Below are 21739 nucleotides of genomic sequence, written 5' to 3' on the forward strand. Positions count from 1 at the left end.
TATATTTTATTTATATAGATAGATAGAAAATGATCTGCTTTAGTCCATTCTAACAGAAAAGCATAATGCCTCGCAGAAAAGCCAACTTAGGTTGTCAGAAGTTAGCGCCATCTGTTGGACATGAAAGCCTTAATCCATATATAAATATATTTTTGAAAGGGGGGAAATAGTGGTCTTCACATATGCCACAAACCTTCGCGGGAGTGTATTAAACAACTTCCCAAAGTTTCACGGCAATCGGATAGTGTGGTAATGCATGAAGGACAGACACACAGACACACACACAGACAGACATACATTCGTTTTTATATATATAGATGTATGACAATTTAGGAAAACCATAGCTTATACTCTGATATATTTAACCTGTTCCTAACTTTTTTGGCTCAACTTTAATCTCTCTCTATCTCATTAATAAACACAATATAAATTGTGAATAACATATATCATAATTCTTTTCTCACTGCAAACTACAATAATTTACCTAATATTAATAAATAAAAAAAGGATATGAGCTTATGCTTGATAAACTCAAAAGCCATCCTAAATCTTTTTTTTTTCAAATCTATCCTATCTTAACACATGGTTTAACAGTTCTATACATTTCTATAATTAGATTATATAATTTTCATTTCCTTTTCTTCCTGATTTAGAGATTTCTCAGGAATCCCGAAGACACCCCATATTAATTAATAACGTATATACAGGCTTAACTATAAATTTTTTGACTACGTTTTCTTCCCCTTAATGAAAACCCTTAAAAATATTTATAAATGTACGCAAATTCTATGCAACAAACAAACAGTGTAATCAATTTAAAGTCTAAAATCGTGAAAGTGACACTTAATAGAAATATAAATATTAACGACATTTACGAATAAATAATGTTCAAAACTGATTAAAATAGTATTTATAAGCAGTCCTTTAAAAAAGAAGTGAAGATCCTTATGTAATCCGCTAAGATCTTTACGATGATTCGTCTCGAGTTAGTTCTTACGACTCGAGAATGTCCGTACGATGGTTCGAGGAAAGATACACCTCCACACTCAGTCCAGTGAATATTTACAGTTTATTTACAAAACAAATATTTACAGGATGTACAAGTTTGACAACATTACACAGACGATGCAACAAAGGTGTGGTGCCTCGCGTAACAGCTTGTCTGTTGGGGACTATTGGACTCTGGGGAAACTCCGGTCGGTTTGCGGAGTTGGCTCAACCGTGTGGCCGTCCGGTCTCTACACTAACCCTTCTCAGAGGAATTCCTAAGAGGAGAACACTCTCTCTACACCTCACGGGCTTCCTAAGTGTCAGAAACTACCACGTATCCGGTCTCTCGCCCTTCTCCCCGTTCCTCTCGCCACTCTTACAATTTAAAGAGTTTCACGGCAACCACTTGCGACCAATCAGGTTCTTCTTTCCCCTGGGAGCTTCCAAGATGTCCGCCCTCCTCCGAACGACGTAGCTTACAAATGCGTCCGTCCCTTGTTTACGTTTTTCAAGTCGACCAACACGTGGCAAACACATTGACGTGTACCCATAAACGGAGACGCTATCCCTTTGTTCTTCCCGGCCGTTTATAGCCCCGACGCCAGGTGGGACCAATTATCCCGGTCGCGTGACTTTTCGACCTGCTACGCTAAAAGCGGACCTTTACAAAAGACAAAAGAAATATCTGAATTAAAAACGAGAAAATTTCATATATTAAAAGAAATTCGAATGTTTACAGCTGAATCTGCCTATGCTTCAGCCAAACTTCGGACTACGCGCAATCAAAGCGCTCGAGGTGGCAGAAATATTTATTAAACTAGAATAGTAGTTACAGCTATTGGCAGTGCAAGGACCAGTATATCTTCTTCTTCTTCTTGAGGAGGTTGGACGCTTGCTACATGGCTTTTGCGTCCCGTGGATGTTTATTGGCGGGTGCGATAGTGGCGTCCTATGGTAACGATATACCTTGATGTACTCCTCAAAGTACATTATCAGGGGGTCCTGACAGGTGGCGAGAAGGTGAGAGGGTAAAGTGTCAGTATATCTATCGACTCTGGTTTAACCTAAGTACGTACTACAAGCAACCAATGCCGTATGTCATCGGGCTAGATATAGGCTATAATACTAATAAATTATGAAACAATTTGTACTAGAGGGAAATGTTAGACGTTATCTCTTAATAAATTTAATATATAAGTTTTAATTAAATAATTTAGATTAGTGGAAAAAAAGAATCGGCCTGGAGCGGGATCGAATCCAAGCGCATCTGCACGGTAAGCAGGAGTTGTGGGTTCGAGTTTCGGTCCGGGCAGATTCTTTTCTTCCAGTACTTCTAAATTATTTAATTACAAATTATAATTATTAAATTTATTAAGAGATGGCGCCTAACGTCTCCTTCTAGTACCAGACTGTTTCATAATTTATTATATTATAGCCGATATCTAGCCCGATGACATACGGCATTATTTGGCTTGTAGTTTATAATGTATCGGGTTTTCTTGCTTTCTAAGTGGTTTTATATGGAGTGTATGGCTGTTAAGCACTACTCCGAAGAGCTTGTGGTTGGTCGCTAGGCGACCGAAGAGCCGGCCGTATAAAATGGCCAATGCGCACGTAGGGAAAGAATGCCTTCCGGGAGAAGTTTTTAAGGGAAACTGGTCCTATTCAGGCGTAATCGACGTGGAGAAAACCCGGAAAACTCCACGCTATAGAATAACAAGTTCTGCCCCATCCGCAGTATTCATCTGATATATTTCCATCAAATTTCAATTTAAGAGTTTAGGGAACTTAAATTTTTGAGTACAGTGAGATTCGTTCATTACCGCCTGGCCAGCCCATTGTGGTTCTAGCCGGGCTGTGAAGCACTGTAAGCATGGAAGACGTGGAAAAAGTTAAAAATAAAAATAGTAGAGCAAGATGAATAGTTCACAATTGAAAGGCATATAAAAAACTCATTCCAGAAATTCGTTTTCATCGAAGACACCAACTGTTATTGCAAAGGCGTGAATGATTTAGTTAGTTAATTGGGGTGCACAATAATACAAGCCGGTGGTAGTTATTTTAAATAAAATGGCAAAAAGAAAACCTAAAAAACATGCCCCTTTCGAAATAGCAATTTCATACGCATCAACACAATATAAACTTATGTAAAAAGTGGATTTTAAAGTCTACGTTTCTTTAGATCTTCGCACAATTTAAAATAGCCACTAAATATTGTATATATACAGTACATACATTTACAAATAAAATAATTCGATGAATTATTCTTTATCTAATTAATTTAACAATATATAGACGAACCCTTACGTAAGATAACATTCGTAGTTATATAAATCAAATACTATAATATAATATAATAGAAGGGTTTGAAGTACAAAATAATCGGTGTTGAAAGAGACACGGTCGAGCCCCCGCTCCTCGAACGTCTTTTCGGGCGCGGTAAGAGTCCAAGAGCCTCGTTCCGCGCCGTCAGAGCAGTCCAAGGAACCCTCTTCCTCTACGCCACCGCCTTCTTCCATCGGAACCTCCTCCGGATCCACTCCAACATCTTCATTCTGTAAAAAAAATTTGCAATTAGTCGAGTGAAAACAAAAGCTTAAAATACGTCGACGAGAAAAGCCAAATGCTCACCGCAGTTCCCTAATTAAATCTAAAAGATTCGAATCGAAAGTGGAAACGGCCGACCATCGAACGATGGGCCGAGATGTCTTCTGGCAACGATTCTTCTGGGAATATTAAATAAATTCTTACGCCTAAGGTAAATATGGACTAAGAGTTACCTAAAAATTCTTTTATCTTCTTTCGAAAACGGAAAAACAGTACGCAATTTAAGAGTGCAAGGAAAGCAAGTCCGACACGAACGAGAAACAGATACGAACTGCGAATCGTCATGTGTGACGAATTTCGAACAAACGTTAAAAGACGCTTCAACAATGTTCGAATTTCGTAAAAATAAAAATAAAAAAAGATCAATTTTATTATTTAAATGAATTAATTTATAATTTTTTTAAAAATTTTGCTTTAATCATTTTCTTGTGTTCGAATTTGATAAATAAATTATCTTCTGCATTTACATGGTGCAGAATGTCCATCGTTTCGTGCAATTTTCGGAGATGGTCGAATGTCCGACCATCTCCGAAAATTGCACGAAATTCATTTGAATAAGTCGATAAATAACTTTTTCGTCCATTTTCGACCATCGGATGAAATAAATCAAATTCTTAAGATTTCGATTTATTTCATCCAACATTATTTCGCTTTTCGGAAAGATTCCTTCGATCGCCGTGGGGGTTGCACGTTGCGCATATTAATACAACATCAAACTGGATAAAGTTAATATTTAAAAAAAAAACGAAAAACCTTTATAATACGGCCGAACGAAAATGAATTCCGAGACAACGGAGGAAACCGACACATAGGATAAATAGAATGAGCCAGGGAGAAGCGACCATTCTTTCTCCTTTTTAAAGGATCTCTCCTTTAAATTCTTAATTTGATCGGTTAATCAATTTGATACTTCCGTTCGACTTCGTCCGCGAGTGTTGATTGAACTTGAAACTTTCGCTCGTATCTCACGCCATAATATTTTCTTTTCTGACGGCTAAGAATTTTTTTTTTTTTTTTTATGTCTTCATTACTTACAACGCGACAATTTTGCTTTCAAAAGAATTCTACATTTATTTCCAACTTTTGTCATGTCTACCAGAGTCAGAGTCAGAGCTGGATTTTTCCGATTGACATTCTAAACATTCCAATCCGTTAGTTCGCGTTGACACGTGACCTCACGGGACTGCAATTTGTAGAAAATTGGAGAAAAACAAATTTCTTCTACTCTTAACTTTTAATTTTTTTGAAATATAAATACTGATATTGTATATTGTATATTATTATAACAATATGAACTGTACATATTTTGTGTAATATTAATAAATTTCATCGTTAAAATTATATCTGCGCAGTAACTAAAGGGATTGGAGTTGTGGTGTTGGAATATTGAGCTATTTGAATCCAAAGAAAATATTACATTAATATATCTACAAGTTAAAATAACAAAATAATAAAATACATAAAAAACGTTGGTTAAAGGTTGAAAACGTTCGTTACGGTTAATAAATAATTCTCAGTGAGATAAGATGTTTTGTGTAGGTATAACATAAAAAGCAATTATTCTCACAGTTTTACAAGATTATTTTATTTAAACAAGTTTTATATGAGGTCTTTCGGACATTAAGGTTTGCAACTCGATCATGTGCCTCTGCCTCTGCGGATCCATCACAACCTGTCTAACACGGATCACTTTTCAGATATTAATAGTAGACCAGTAATAAGTAGTAGTCATTGACTATCTTCTCTTCCGGGAGGAGGTCAATGACTACTTTTGCTCGAATTACTTCAACTCCTTTCCGCAACGGTCTCTTCTTTCTATAGGACCAGCGGTATAATAGCATTAGAATTGGAAAATCCAAAATACGAGGTTACCGGCTTGCACAAAATATGATTTAAGTGGTTTTCGAGGGTGTCGAGTTTAAATATTTGGTCTGTTTTTCGCAAAATTTAATTTGTTGTCAGATGACCATTTGATATTCGACTGTGAATGGAACAGTTTCTTAGAGGTAGAGAAAAATTTTAAGATACCACATTTTCAATTGGTGTCTACTTGACCAATGAAAGTGTTCCATTTCGTACCGGTGGAGTATCGTGTTAAACGTCACAATGGTAGGCTAAAAAAACCAAACTCTTTATATAGTCTTCGTTTTAATATGTATTATAATACTTGATTTATGTAACTACAAAGGTTATCTTAGGTATGATAAACCTTTACCTAACACATTTTCAAAATTATTTATTTTTCTACTGTACACAATTTCAAAAATTTTTTAAATGCGTGACATTAGGCAGTTAGTGTTTTAAACCCTTGCGTAAGATAACATTTGTAGTTATATAAATAAAATACTATAATATAATATAATAGAAGGGTTAGAAGTACAAGAGAATCTAATAATCTTAATGTTTGTTGTTATTTTTTGCCCGAGCAACGCTGGGCTCATCTGCTAGTATCTTATATTTCTATACTACAATATTTATGAATTAGCTCCCGCATAAAGTGGGAATTTTATTGAATTCCGTAATAAAAAGGTTTTTTTTTTCCCCGTCAACTCTGTTTTCCCAAGATTAAAGTCCGAGTGCACCACTGATGCAAGACAATATGCCAAGGTGAGGTGGCTTCTGGAAGGACTTTTCTTTGGGAAATTGGCTACAAATTAAATGTAAGATATTTGAAGAAAACTCGTAAATTCCTCGCGGCAAGCCCTTTAGTCAAGAGCGACCATGGACCAACCTACCAGTACTCAGTGATTTTATCCACTAGGTCACTTAAGAAATTGTATCCAGCTGTTAATTTAATTTGCTGTTTTTCAACAGGCGCGGCGTGTCGAAGAGCGTACAATCCATATCGCATAACTAGAAATAGCGATTATTATAATAGTGATTATAAAATTTTATGACTTTTTTATATTATTAAATATCAAAGTTCGAATAATATTAATCATTGCTCAACGTGTTAGTGTTCTGTAAATTAGAATTCAGATAATTTCTATGAAAAATGCTTTTTTTTTTTTTTTTTTTAAACTCTTTCCGCCCTGTGGGCACTAAGAGGGCCTCTTTTAGAAGGCCCATTATGGGTTCGGCCAGGCCCACAATGGGGCGACCGGGTGGTGAGGGACGGGGCCCGACATATCCGAACGGACCACCCCCCGAAAAATTCCTGGGGATTTTCGACCCGTTCGGATTCGATCCCGGGCCCCCCAGAGCGGTAGGCTGCCACCTTGACCGCTCGGCCATCTGGCCGTCAAATGAAAAATGCTTATGAATATTCCAGGCAACTTCCTTTTCATCTAGTTATTTTGTCTGCGTTATGATTTGTTATAGCTATGCATTTGGGAAATACGCAAATTATTAATATAATTTATATAAAATATTATTGACGTTAAATTATAAATAGTATTTCGTTTTTCTTTTTCTTTTCTTTAGAATAATGTGTTATTTATATTAAAAAAAAATAAAAAAAATAAAAAAATTTCGATTTGAGTTGGCAACTTCACGAAGCGCTGTTGTAGCGAAGTCTGATTTGCGTTTTGTGGATATGAGGCATTAATTTTTATATTTTTAATTTTGTAAATAAAACGATTGGAATTTCAAAATAGTGATAATTTAACGAAGTAATTATAATTTAAAAATAATCGAACGATTTCGCTTGCGTACAATCGCAACGAAACGAATTTTTCAAGCAAACGGTCTGAAAATAATTCAAAACACATGATACGTTTGACTTCATGGGTGTTGGGTCCGTAACCTAAGCAACACATCTTTCAATTGGTCCGGTCCCACCCGAAATACCAAATGTAAGATCCCGTTTAATTGGCCAATAATTGCCGGCACTTTCTGTAAAACTATGTCATTGGTCGCCGACGTGTCATGTGACCGATGACGTTTCGTACGGTGAAGGAAGGAGAGGAAAGATGGACGAACGTCGTTGGTTTAACTACTAAGATCAATTAATTCGTTTCGATCGCGTATTTGGAAATTTTTAATATAAACTGTGATACGTCAACAATCTATTCATTCCTATGTTCAGTTTTTGAAGAGCGAGAAAGTCGAGGATATCGTTGGGAGTAATTGCACGTTGTTTTAGGCCTAACAGTTTGTACATTGAATTCAAAATAAGATACGAGATGGATTCGAATCGCCATCGATTCGATTAAGAAAATATCGGCTTATGATTGTAAGTAATTCTTACATTCCCGTCAATTGCGAGGCATCTGTTCGTCGTTGGTCTCTACTATGGAACTCGTTATCCACAAGTTGACTTTTAGTTCAAACAGATGATTTTCTAGAAGGAGAAATTCGAATATTTATGTGTTTATTGATGATCGAGTTTCCTCGTTTTGTTAACAATCTGACCATCACCTAATTCGGTCTTACTTACCGATAATGTCTTCACATCCATCCCATTCGGCCTCTCCTGGATTTGTGGATAAAATTGACCCTTTTAAAAAAGGTTCCGTCAAAAGAAAACAAAAAAAGTCACAAGGATCCTCGCGTTATAGGTCAACAAATGATGTAGAATTACAAGCTTTGCCTCTATTGAAAGGTAAGTGCTTGTCAATTACATTCTTCCTTTCTGTAAATAAATATTTGCTTATAAATCCTTCCAAAAAAATAAAAACAAAATTGATTATAATGTGAAAATATGTTGCCTCGGGGGATTCCTTATATGTCCTTGAATTCTCATCTGTTATAAGGAAGATTTAGAAGGAAACTAGATTACATTCTGTTTATTTTTAAATAAAATTATGCAATGCAGTTGCTAATTTATGAGTACATTTTTGTACTTGCAAATCAGAATAACATAAATTACCATGTTAGATTGTTGTGTACAGATTTGTTAGGGTTTTAAATGAAAAAATTATGTTGTAATGTTCTACTCAAACTCTGCCTTGTTTTCATTCACTCTGTGATAGAAAGTGTTGTTAATTTATTGTCTTGGCCGAAAGTATGCGTTATGGTAAAACATTAGTAATTGATAATATTCGTTATTTAAATCACAACTATAAATGTTTTTGTGTGTGACCAACAAGATTTTTTAATCCCGTTACTATGGGTAATTTGACATTGTAATAAAAATTTTGCACTTTAAAAAATAATAATAAAACATTACTTCTAATATATATTGCATCATAATGGAAAATAAGATTTCATAACTGATATCATTATTTACTTTTTAATCTTTTCTCATACAATGGTTTAATGTTAGCTGGCTTATTAATTGAATTTTAGTATATTTCTTTTGAAAAATGATGTATAAAGTCTTTTTAAATAATATATATTTATATTAAAAACTGCACTGCAGCATATTATTAATATACTTTAAAAATAGGGTGTGGCATCTATTTAAAATTCTTATTAATAGCTATATGAATCTTTTCCAACATTTTCAATTTTATATCATTATCATCATTTTATTTATTCTTCATGTAAATGTTTTTATTAAATGACAAATAGGCATGATTATGCCATTTCCTCTGTTGTAATTCAAACTAATAGTAAGCTGTTAAATGTATAACTTTGTGTACATATATCATATTTACAATACAAATTATATTTAACTATTACAAATACACACTTTACTTCACTTACATAGTTCAAAAATAATATTTTACAACATAAAAATGATTTTTTTTATTACTCCTACTAAATGATTGATAATTAAGCTTTTTAATAATGAAAATTTTATAAATGTTTAAGTATTTCTTTACTAATTATGCATATTTACATACATGTAATTCATGAAGTTATTACATTTTATTCAAAATTTACTCTAAACAGATTATTAGGATTTCACGTCTCATGACATGAGATTTATTTCTGTTGAACTATGAAAATCAAATTATTGCATGCATAGATAATTATTATGTTAAATAATTGTATTAATGAATATTAATTTATAAATAATTGTTTTGAAATTTCAGTAAGAATAAAAATATTAAAGTATGAGAAATATTAATTGATATTTTTCACATTTAAAATTTTTCAAATGTGTAACAACAATTAGGATTATGTATTTGGAATGCAAAGAATAAGTTTTTTATTTAATTTTATAAATGCATAAACCACTTGAGAAATTTGCATATTTGATATATTATTATAGCTGTGGAGTGATTTGGAGAGTTTAGTTTTAGCTAATTGTATGAAGTCAATGTAGTACCTATAATGTTCTCAAAAAAAAAAAAAAAAATATATATATATATATATATATATATATATATATATACACATTTAAAATTGAATTTTTTTTTATGTTATTCTATTGAATAAGACTGTTTTTTGCTATTAAAATGAATATTATTACTCTGAATTTTTTTAAAACAGGTAAAGTTTTTAAAATAATTTATAAATTTATGCATATTATCCTCATTTGATTGATTCATATTCAAATTTCTTTTTGTCATGCATTCTGTATTTAAAAGCATTGTGTAAATAATCTGAATAGAAGAAAAATATTCAGCCTTTTTATATTTAAAAAAGTTTTCCTTATTATTTATATAATTCATTTTTTAAAATAAAATAAAAATGTATAATTATTAAATTTAATTTTTCTAAACCTAAGCTAATTTTATTTTATGCTTGTTTCTATTATATTACATTTATTAAATTGTAGGAATATTGTAGTAAGTATAATTGAAAATTTTATAAATATATTTTGAACTATTAAAATTTGTTTAAGATAAATAAAAAGATAATTTCAATAATATTAAGTTGATTGATTCAGTTGAAAGTTCATATTGGATTGATAACATGTATATCTACAACCTGAATACAATCAATTAAAAATTTTTTAATGTATTTATATTAATATAATTATTCTAAAATTTAGTTAGCTGGTTGTATTTTTTTTTTATTAGATAATGAGTAGTAAATTCCTATTTGATGATATAATTTACAAACAAAAAAATTACAGAAATGTATTTGAACTATTTCCTAAAACAACCTAATTAAATACATTTGATCTTCAATGATAAAATACAAGCATTCATGTATACATAATAAAAGTCTAATTAAAACACTTTACATTGTTGTTTATTACATAGTTTTTTTTAATCTTAGACAAATACCAAATGTTATCAGATATTTAGTTTTTAGAAATTGAATCATATAAATTCCTAAGAAATTGAATCATATCTTTATCTAAAGTATAAAAACATTATATAAAGTAGTTATCATTACATATTTATGTAAAGTGCTAATTTTTCTTATATATATGTATATATATGTATATATATAAAGAAAAAAAAATTAACTGGAACAGATTTAGTGCTATAATTATCTTCTGACATTTCTTGATGTCATAGCTTATATAATCATTCACATAATTATGCACGTTTCCTGTGCATAGTATAAATATTTTTGTATATAAAATTGAACAAAATTTATCACTATTTCTTTATTAAATTTTACTCTCAACTCTCTGTAAAGCCTTTTCAATGCAGTATCAGTTTAGAAAGACTTACAACATTTAAATAATATTGAAGTGTAAACATTAATTATAAATTTAACAATTAAAATTTATTTAAACTACAAATAAATCTTTATGTAAGTTTATTAGATATTAATTTTGATTTTGTGAGAAATAAAATAATAATTATCTATTATTTTTATTTTATTTTATTTTTTAAACATTTCTTTCAATATAGAGTTGAAGCAAAGATGAATGAATTTTTACATTCATTTCAAACTATTTATAGGTTACTATACCTACTTGTTCTATGTATAGATTAAAAGTATCATTTACTAATAAAATAAAAGATTGAATGGCTATTAGATATTTGAATAATAGAATAAACAATTATTTAATTTTTATCACATGTGTAAATTTTATTTGATTACAATGAAGTAAAATACTACAACTATTTAATTTTGAAACAATAAAACAATATATGAACAATATAATCATCTGCATTTAAAATTAATATCAGTTATATAATTTTGGGAAATATGATACATATAAATTCAAAATTTTAATAATTTTCTTTTTCTTAATCTGAATGGACAAAACTTATATTAAGAGTACTTGAAATGTAGTAAAGATCTATAAATATTTGCTCAAGTTTATTACTTACATATATAATAAAAAATTGTTTGTTTTATGATTTGAATTACATATTTGAATTTTTAATAAGCTATAATTTAATTTAAACAAATGTAAAACAACAATAAACTGTTCTATGTAATCAATTATATACTGTATAAAATATTTTATGAGATGATGATAATGGTGAGGTAATAATATAATAATTCAATTTTATGTATTAACAATTAGCTTATGTATAATAATATTAAATCACGTAAATAAGATTATTATTAACTTTTTCACAGATTTTTATATAAACTATAGCATACGTAGTAAAATATTACTTTTTTTTTAACACCACGATAACTATATATATTAATGTTTTTATTTGAACTTGCATAAATAATTTACTGCAGATTAAAAAGCCAATAAATATAAATGATAAACTATTTTGCTTTGATTAATAATTTTATTATTTGCATAAATTAGTTCAGATAAATTTTAGAATATGTTTAAGATATGATTTTATCTTGCTTTTCTTTCTAAAAAATATTATTGATTAATAGCTTGAAAGATATTGTTGATAACTAGCCAGAACCTGTCAAATATTTGGTTTGATCAGAATATGACTTGCCTATGAGTTTAATGTCATGGTCCTTACAATTTTGAATTGCATTTGTATTGAATAAAATCTCTAAATATTTTCATAAATGCTACTCATTTCTTCTTCCTTAACTTTACAAAATTCACATGTGAAAGGAATAAAGATTTTGAAATTTGAGAAACAAATTTTTTTAAAAATTCAGAATTTTTTAATTTCAAATTGATTTATAATTTTTATATATTACTTTTTGAATCTCTCACTGAATGCAATATTTTTAATAGGAAAATTATTTATTTTTATCAATTTTTGTAAACATTCTAATATTTTTAAAAGATTCACTCTGGATGGAGATGTTTCACAAAAATGTTCATACATTGTCATGCCTGCACAATGATAGCCTGTTTAATCAATTCCTTACTATTATACAAGTATGATTTTACAGACTGTTCTATTTTATTTTAAATTGACTGTTTGGTGCTGTCAGCTATGATAGATTATTTTTAATTATAAATTGAAGTGAAATGACATGTCTAAGTCAAATATCATAAAATGAGAGAGATTTATTTATAAGATATGAATAGTTAGAAGGAATTGCTTTCAGACCTCTGTACATATGAATACAATAACCTTTATTCTAAGAGTATACTACTTGTAATGAGTAAGAAATCATTGAAGAAATATTTTACTATTTTTTACAATACTTTGATAACCAATGTATTTTTTTTATTTGAATGTAATAATAGAAATTAGCAGAGGTTAATAAAGACAACATGCAATGAGAATATTTTAACATTTTGCAATATATGTTGTGTTTTACATATAAGTATGTTCTGTTATAATTTCATTATTGTTAAATTAGTAATATATAAAATTCTTCTTAGGTATTAAGGAAAATTATTCAAAATGAATTTTATTTTAAAAACCAGCATTACTTTCTTAAAAAAAAAAGTTTATTAATATTTTGAACTGTCACAAACAAAACCTTTTTTACCAGTATTGAACTTAAACTAAACTTCCGAATGTTTTTAGACCTGAAGCAGGCCTTGGTGAAGGCCGAAAACGTTCGAAAGTTTAGCTTAAGTTCAATACTGGTAAAAAAGGTTTTGTTTGTGACAGTTTATTTCTCACTCCAGTATTTCTGATTAGAAGACTGTTATTTTATTAATATTTTTTTGTGGAAAGGGAAAACATTGAAAAAAATCTTTTTATTTAGAAGTATTTTTATCACAACAGATAAGTGCATTTTTATAAATTTGTACGGTTTTATAAGCGATGCTATTTCCAAATATCCTTAACCATATATGGATTTTTTTCTGAACTGTTCCATCTACTGTGAAATGTTGAGTATCTAGGAATTAACGTACTTTTAAAGGAGGGTAAAAAGAGGAAATTTTTTGATAGCACATCTAACTAAATGGAAAATGAGGACTTTTTTTTTAGTTTAGGTGTTTTGCAATAATCATTACTTATAGTGAATACATATATTGTTCATTATTCTAGATAATGTTCTCACAATCAGATGACTGATATAGAATTAATAAATTCAACTTGCGTAAATATATTACCTTTCATCCACTCAACAATACTAACAGACACTAATGTTAACAGACTGTTGTTTATCAGTCAGTGGCTTCACAATTACATGGATAAAATTTTAATTTTATTTGGTGTCAATGTAATAAAATATTAATATTGACTATAATTCAATATCTTGTTTACAAGATCTGTATGAAGACTGTTCAAAACTAAGTCTTGATCAGCAGAATTTTTATTTTTCATGTTTTTCAGCTGTTTATACAGTCATCATCAGGATACAGTGAATAGTATAGAATTCAAATGTGTAACTTTAAAGTTAAAATAATGTAAAATACTACAAGTATGTAAATACTAAAATAAGAAATAAAAAATACAAAACAGGATAAATGCTATAAAATACAGTAAATACATAAATAATTAATAAAATAGAAAATAATAATAATGCTACAAAATTTTGTGAGTAATACTGAAATTGAACTCATGTATCTCAAACTGTGTTTCCATGCAAATGAAATACATTGTGCATCTTTATGATTATTGCACATAAGGTTCCTTGAATGCCAGTTGATTAGCTTTTCAAGGATTTTTCTGTAGTGTGGTTTTCTAGTGGTTCTCATGAGCTTTTACTCATTAAACTGTGGAGTGTTGTCTGGAATAGTGATCATGGTTGCCTGTGATGTGGTGCATTTTGCTTTCTTTGTGTCACATATACTTTCCTAAAAACACAAATATCTCCTGAGAAATGCAAAAAACCCTATAGATAAGAGGACTACTTCCAGAATATATGAAATGCAGTTTTCACTGCCTAAAGTGAAAAGTAGGTAAATACATTAGTCTACCTACTAGGATTATGGAACACAAATATAAAGAGAGGAAAGCAAAATGCATTGTAACACTGGCTACCGTGGCCATTATCTCAAAACAACACTGCATTTTAATGAGGTAAAGCTTGTTAGAACTTCCAGATACCAAACCATGGATAAAATCCTCAAAAAAACTATCTTTCTACAGATATGCAAGGAACATCATGTGCATTAACCATAAAGATGCACAATCCTTTCCTTTTGCATGGAAGCATATCCTTTGAGGAAGGAGTTTCGTGTCAGTGTTATTTGTAAAATTTTGTATCATTATTATTTTCTATTTTATTCTACTTATATTTTATTTTTTATGTATTTACTGTATTTTTATAGTATTTTTCCTGTTTTGTATTTTTGTTTTTCTTATTCTATTATTTACATACTAATAGGTTGTGGGTTCGACTCCTGCTCCAGACCTGTTATTTTTTCCAACTGTTCTAAATTATTTAATAAATACAGTGGAACGTCACTTAATGGGCATAATTCGTTCCAGAGTCTTACTTGTAATGCAAAACACTCGTTAAGCAAAATAATTTTTTCCATAGAAATTAATGTAAAATACGATAATGCATTCCACGCTGAAAAATATACTCAAATATTTTATGTATAATGTTTATTCAAAGAAATTTATACAATAAACATTGTTAAGGAGTGTGAATCATTATCTTTTCTTCTAGTGCAAAATGAACCAACTTGAAATGCGAATTCAATTTGCAGAAAACCAAAAAACAAATCACATAATTTGTCTGATAAACACACCAAATGAAATGCCAATTCTTGGGCTATGCAAAGGCTATAATTAAATATTAGAAATTAATTGATTTACTTAGATGTAGGCAGTTATGTTTCCATCTCATATTAAATTTAATAATTATAAATAATTAATTTTTAATTTAGACATTTCTGGAATTTAATTTGGAATTCGTCATTAAATTTAATACGAGATGGGAGCATAACTGCCTACCTCTAGTCAAATTAATTAATTTCTAATATGAAATTATAGCCTTTACCTAGCCCAAGAATTTCGCATATCATTTGGCGTGTTTATTGTATAATGAGCTATGGTTGTTGATGTTTATACATAATATGTGTGATCACAAGCGACACTAAGATGCTAGCTGAACGAGTGTTATATAGAGCATGCGCATAATTCGGGACTTCCCCTCTCCTAGCCACTTATATGAAAATTTGCTCATTAAGCGAGTCATTTTTTCACAATTTATTTTGCTTATTATGCGAAACACTCGTTAAGCGAGGTTCCATTGTATTAAATTATTATAATTATTAATTTAGATAAGAGATGGCACCTAACGTCTACCGCTAATACCAAATTACTTGATTTTTAATTATTAATTAATAGCAAAAAATAGCCCGATTAATTACTGCAATTGTTTGCTTTAGTATTAATACATTGGGCTTTGAGATGTTTATAAATATTACTTGTTAGTAACAATATAAAAATATTAATTAATTATTGCCAGTAAAAATTTGTTATTATTTTTACTTTTAAATTGGGCATTTAAACTCTGTTTGTATATTGATCATGGCTGTACAAACAGATGAAAACACTTTGAAATATAAAAATTATGCTGATTAAGACTTAGTTTTGGAAAATATTAATAGTGACAATAAATGCATAATGCTGTAGATTATTATGAATATGAATGATAGGAATAATTTATGTAAGCAAACCATTAGTTTTGCTTAAGAGTAAATACTTTGTATTACCTTTATAAAGTTTTTATCATAGTTTGAGTTTAGTATTGATAATATGTTGAAAGCTGAACATGATAAACATGTTTTTATTTTTTAAATTTTAATGTGGTAACATCTCATTTTTACATAAAATATTCATCACATATTTCAAACTGTAAGCTGTTGAGATGTTTACAAAGTAGGAAATGCCTGTATAACAAGTTTTATTTTTAATATTTGTAATATTATTAATATTTTGAACATAACTTATGAATTAATATACAGGGTGATTATACAATCTTAATTTATTTTTGTGAAAATGGTAACAAAGGCATTTGTATGGAGGTCATAAGAAACATCTGATTCACAAAAAGAGAATTATTGTTTGTGCTTGTTTTAGTGCAATGTACACCGAAGTACAGACGAGCTTCACTCAGAAATTCAGGAAGTCTGCTCCTAACAGGACCAATATCATACTGTTGGTTACCAAATTCAGGTGAATGGGTAATGTACACGATGCATAACGTTCTAGAAGACCCACCATACTGGATGAAATGGTTTAACATACAGAAATTACAATAACACAGTCTACGTCATCAACCAGAAGACTAAGCCAGGTACTCACAGTACCACAACCATAGCTCCAAATGTGGAGATTCTTCATTATAACCTCATAAAATCACCATAATGTGTCCAAGTGTTACATAAGCTGGAGGAGGAAGAGAAAGAGGGCTATTCCACTCACCAAGCAGCATGTCATGACTTAGATTGTTTGATGTCTTGCCATTTGTTACAATTTTTACAAAAACAGAGATTTAATAATTACCTTGTATTACTCACACACACACACACACACACAATATTTTAAAAATTTCTAAAATATTTAACAAATATATGCATAAAAAATAATTTTTAATATTTCTAATATAATTTATTCTTTTAACTTGGAGGTAGTGATACTGTATCCTTTAATCATATTAATTTATTTTTTAATATTTTTAGAAAACAATCCTCATATCGGTACATCTAATATCCAATAATTTTTTGATAGCACATCTAACTAAATGGAAAATGAGGACTTTTTTTTTAGTTTAGGTGTTTTGCAATAATCATTACTTATACATATATTGTTCATTATTCTAGATAATGTTCTCACAATCAGATGACTGATATAGAATTAATAAATTCAACTTCAATAAATTCAACTAGTACTCGGAAATTTAAAAGGCTTAAGAAGTTATATTTAATATTTTTATTTTTATTTAATATATGTTTGATATTTGCTTAGTATTCTGATCACGGCTTCTATAAGAAGGAAATAGGTTTTAATTAGATAATAGGTGTATTATACATTTTTAAATTTATAAAATATTTACAATGAAAACTTTAAAATTTCATAATTTTATATCATTATTTTTATATATTGATATCTTAATAAAATCTGAATTGTTAGTTTTGCAAAAGATTTTTTTCAGTATCTAGAGATATTAAATGCTTATAATCACATATTTAAAAAAATTGATTTTGAGAAAATAATCCCCAAAATATGATTTTTTAAAAAAACAATTAATGTTCTATATATATCAACATTTTGAAACCTGATGTATTGATACTAAGCAAATGATTGCCATAGTATTTATATTCTTGGAGAAATATACATAATTTACACAATGGAATATCTGTTTCATTAAGATTTCATTCTTGATTTGCTGAAAGGAACAAATTGAGGAAGCAGTTTGTAATATAATATTAATAACTATGTGAGAGAGTATTTATAAATATAGGACTTCTCAGCCAAGTCATTCATAATTTGGTAATTGTCTACATCTTTGAAGCTGTATTACAGTTAATTATTACTAAGCTTTTTTAATGTGTTAATATTAATCAATTTTTGAATATTCCTATAATAAATTAATTGGTAAGATGTATCTAAACTCTGCTGGTATAGTTGGTTCAATAATAATTAAGTTTCATATAAGTAGTTGAAATTTTTAAAAAGTGGCATATTGTGGATATCTAATGTCATGCACTAATCACCAAGAATAGAAGGTATTTTAGAACAAATCTTAGAAGGCTTTACACTTTAAGTCAGAAAGACAAGACCTAAGTTAATGTATGGAATGTAGCAAGCTACAGATGTGGAAAATTCATAAAACACAAAATGATGAAGAATTTGAGATGACTGAGAATATGAACAAGATACAGTAGTAGAAAAAACAAGGACAATAATTTTGTGTCATCTGGTTGAACATAGAGGATGGGGTTTTCAAGAAGTAAACCATTGTTCATGCAATACAATATAATGTATAATGTAAATGAGGCTGTCAACATTAGAGAACCCAATTTTCATAAACTTTGAATAGGAAAGAAAAGTCATATTTTTCCAAAGGAAGTGTTACTATGTTACTATACCCATTAAGAAATAGAAAGTGAAGGACCTCATATAGCTTCTCCATTTCATTCTAGTACCATATTATACATTATATAAGAATTTAACAACTGATAATGATGGTTTTAGTGAAAATCCTGGAATTGACGATGAGGACAATATACAATAGCTTAAATTTCTGTGCTTCTGTAAATGCATTTTGTTCTAAGGAATTGTAAATAAATCTAGTAAAATTGAAATTCAAATAAAGCATAAAATAAATGTTTATTATGTAGAACATCCTTCAAAACAACAAATTATGACTAAAATATGGATAAAAATTTGTAGCCCTGAAAGTAATTGTATTGTGGCTTTAATCAGTTACTTAATAACTTGGCACTGTTAAGTTGAAATCAAATTGCTCTTCTGGAAGTAATTTTAGTGATAATTTGAACTTTTATTGTTATTAAAAAAATATTTTTCTTAATTTTGGAAGCTGAACTGAAACATATTTTGCTTTCAATTATCTCAAAACTGTTGTAATGTTACATGAACCACTCTGATTCTCAATCACTCATTTTTGGTTAGATAGCTTAATTTTAAAAGACCACAAAACTGAGAAAAGATTCTTCAGCATATAATATATAATATGTAATAAGGATCATAAAGTATGGTAAATAAATGAGCATATAACACACGTAAACAACAGATCTTAGAAAAGCTATCTAATTAATGTAAGTTTTTTGTGTGTATCAGTTTGAAAATGTATTTCTAATCATTCTAAATATTCTGTCAGTGGATGACATAGGATAGCTGAGTTTGCATGAAAATATGAAAAAATAATACAGTACTACATAAGTTATCAAAGCTGAATTAATGTAATAAAACATTCTTCAATTATGCAGATGGTACAGTTTTAAAAAGTAAATCATAAATTATTAGAATAATTTCACTGCTTAGGTATTTCTATTTACATTTCTGCCTAAACAATCTTCTAAGTCTTCAGTCTATTTATAAATAGTATGTTTTAGTGTCAGTGAGTTAATTAAGCATGATGATGGCCTTATTGTTTTGAATTTTTTTCATTCTTTTGTTGAGGATGATGATAGATGGAGTAATGAATTCAGTATTCTGATTACTTTTTTGCTAGCTTTATTACAAATCTGTTGAATGTTAATTCAGGAAAAGGAGTATATATATAAGTTGGACTTGTATTTAATTAATAAACTTTATATGCAGTGATTGTATTCTCCCATATAAAGTGAGTTTGTCTTAAATATTTACATATGTAGATTTATTATGCATTTTTAATGACACAGGTCTGCAAAAATGTTTTTTTCCAAGTGCATCGGATATTTTTCCTGAATTATGTGTTTTAAAGATCGGAGATTCTAAAAATGGCTTCTGTAACATCCCATCACGTATAGGTTTTTGCAAAATAAAAACAAATTTTTGATAAAAATTCTTACTTATTACAATGAACTAAATATATTATATTTTCTTACAACTAATCAAAAAATTGTTTCTCATATTTATACACAATTTTAGGTCTACTCTTTTTCTTATGAAACCTTTTCTTCTTCTCTTTGATGCTTCTCTGAACACATTTCCAATTTCCTTCTGTGATTTCTCGATTGAGCATCCAACAGTAGTCAGCTAACGTATTGACATCCCATTTTCCTTGGTAACGTCTCTTGATATCATGGACATCCTGGTGAAATCTTTCACTCTGTTCTTCACTGTAGGCTCCCAAGTTTTTGGGAAAATAGTCAATATGGGAGTGTAAGAAATGAACTTTTAAACTCATCTTGCATCCTTGAGCTTCATGTGCTGCCAGCATGCATTGTACAATGGTTTTGTAGTCAGGGTCCTTAGTGTTCCCAAAAATTTATGTACTATATTCTTGAAAGAGTCCCATGCTTCCTTTTCCTTTTTTCCCATTGTTTCCAAAAAGAGAGGATCAGATAAAAGTTTTCTTGTGTCGGGGCCAATGAAAACTCTCTCTTTTAACTTTGCTTCGGACAGTTTCAGGAACTTGGAACACAGATATCTGAAACAATGCCCATCTCTTGGCAGTGATTTGACAAACTGCTTTATGGGCCTCAATTTAATATGAAGAGGTGGTAATAACACTTTTTCTGGGGAACCAATGTTGTATTGATGACGTTTTTCTTGCCGGGGGTTAAACTGTCTCATGGTGGCCAGTCAGTTTTTGTCCAGTGCAGCTATCTCGCTCCACTATCCCATAAACAAAGAAAGCAAGGATATTTTGTATAACCTTCCTGCTGATCCAACAATATGGTTAGTATTTTGAAATCTTCACAAATCATCCATTGGGGCTCTTGATATTTGATTTTTTCAAGAATCGGAGCCAAGTCAGTATAGTTTTCTCTCATATGAACCGAGTGTCCCATAGGAAGAGATGCAAATACATTTCCGTTATGCAGCAGGACTGCTTTGAGGCTAGTTTTAGACAAATCAATGAATATGTGTCATTCTGTTGAATCATATTCTATTTTAACACACTTCATGAGTCCATGAACATCATTACAATAAACCAGATTTCCCTCTTTGGAGAAAAACTGAGTAAATTCTCTCTCTCGATGCCTATACGACGAAAATGAGGTCCCAGATGATAGCAGGTTTTTGTTTTTTAGCCTTGATCCTAGCAATTTGGCTGCATATTTTGAAAGACTTAAGTCTCTTACTAGGCTGTTGAGCTCACTCTGAGAAAAAAGTTGAGGTCCTTTGTCAACAGAAAAATCTAAGCTAGATTCGTCCTGGGAAGCTAATGTGTCTGAGTCCTTTGACTCACTCAGGATGTCATCTAAATTAGAAGGTGGCTGTGGAACTGGTATTTCAGAACCATGGGACACTGGACGAATAGCTGAGTCAAGGTTAGGATAAAATATTTTCTTTTTATTTTTTGTATTAAATCTTTTAACATTACTGAACAGAAGTAGCAGTCGGTTGTGTGATTTTTCTGTTCATGCCATATCATAGGAATTCCAAAACAAAATGAGTTTTTCTTACCCTTAAACCACAAATGAAGATCTTTC

The 21739-nt window shown here is 29.8% G+C and overlaps 1 protein-coding gene across 1 annotated transcript in view; it reads left to right on the forward strand.

The window, feature by feature from the left end:
- The first annotated feature begins 7257 nt into the window (after positions 1 to 7257).
- Positions 7258 to 21739, forward strand: part of LOC136983664 (serine/threonine-protein phosphatase 2A 56 kDa regulatory subunit epsilon isoform-like) — a 109708-nt gene continuing 95226 nt past the window's right edge. The window contains exon 1 of the mRNA XM_067280472.1: positions 7258 to 8140. Coding sequence (XP_067136573.1) covers positions 7981 to 8140 — 160 coding nt within the window. The 5' untranslated portion in view covers positions 7258 to 7980. The remainder of the gene's footprint in view (positions 8141 to 21739) is intronic.

Source organism: Centruroides vittatus, unplaced genomic scaffold (genome assembly GCF_030686945.1).
Source record: "Centruroides vittatus isolate TY-2023 unplaced genomic scaffold, ASM3068694v2 contig_884, whole genome shotgun sequence".
NCBI lineage: Eukaryota > Metazoa > Arthropoda > Arachnida > Scorpiones > Buthidae > Centruroides > Centruroides vittatus.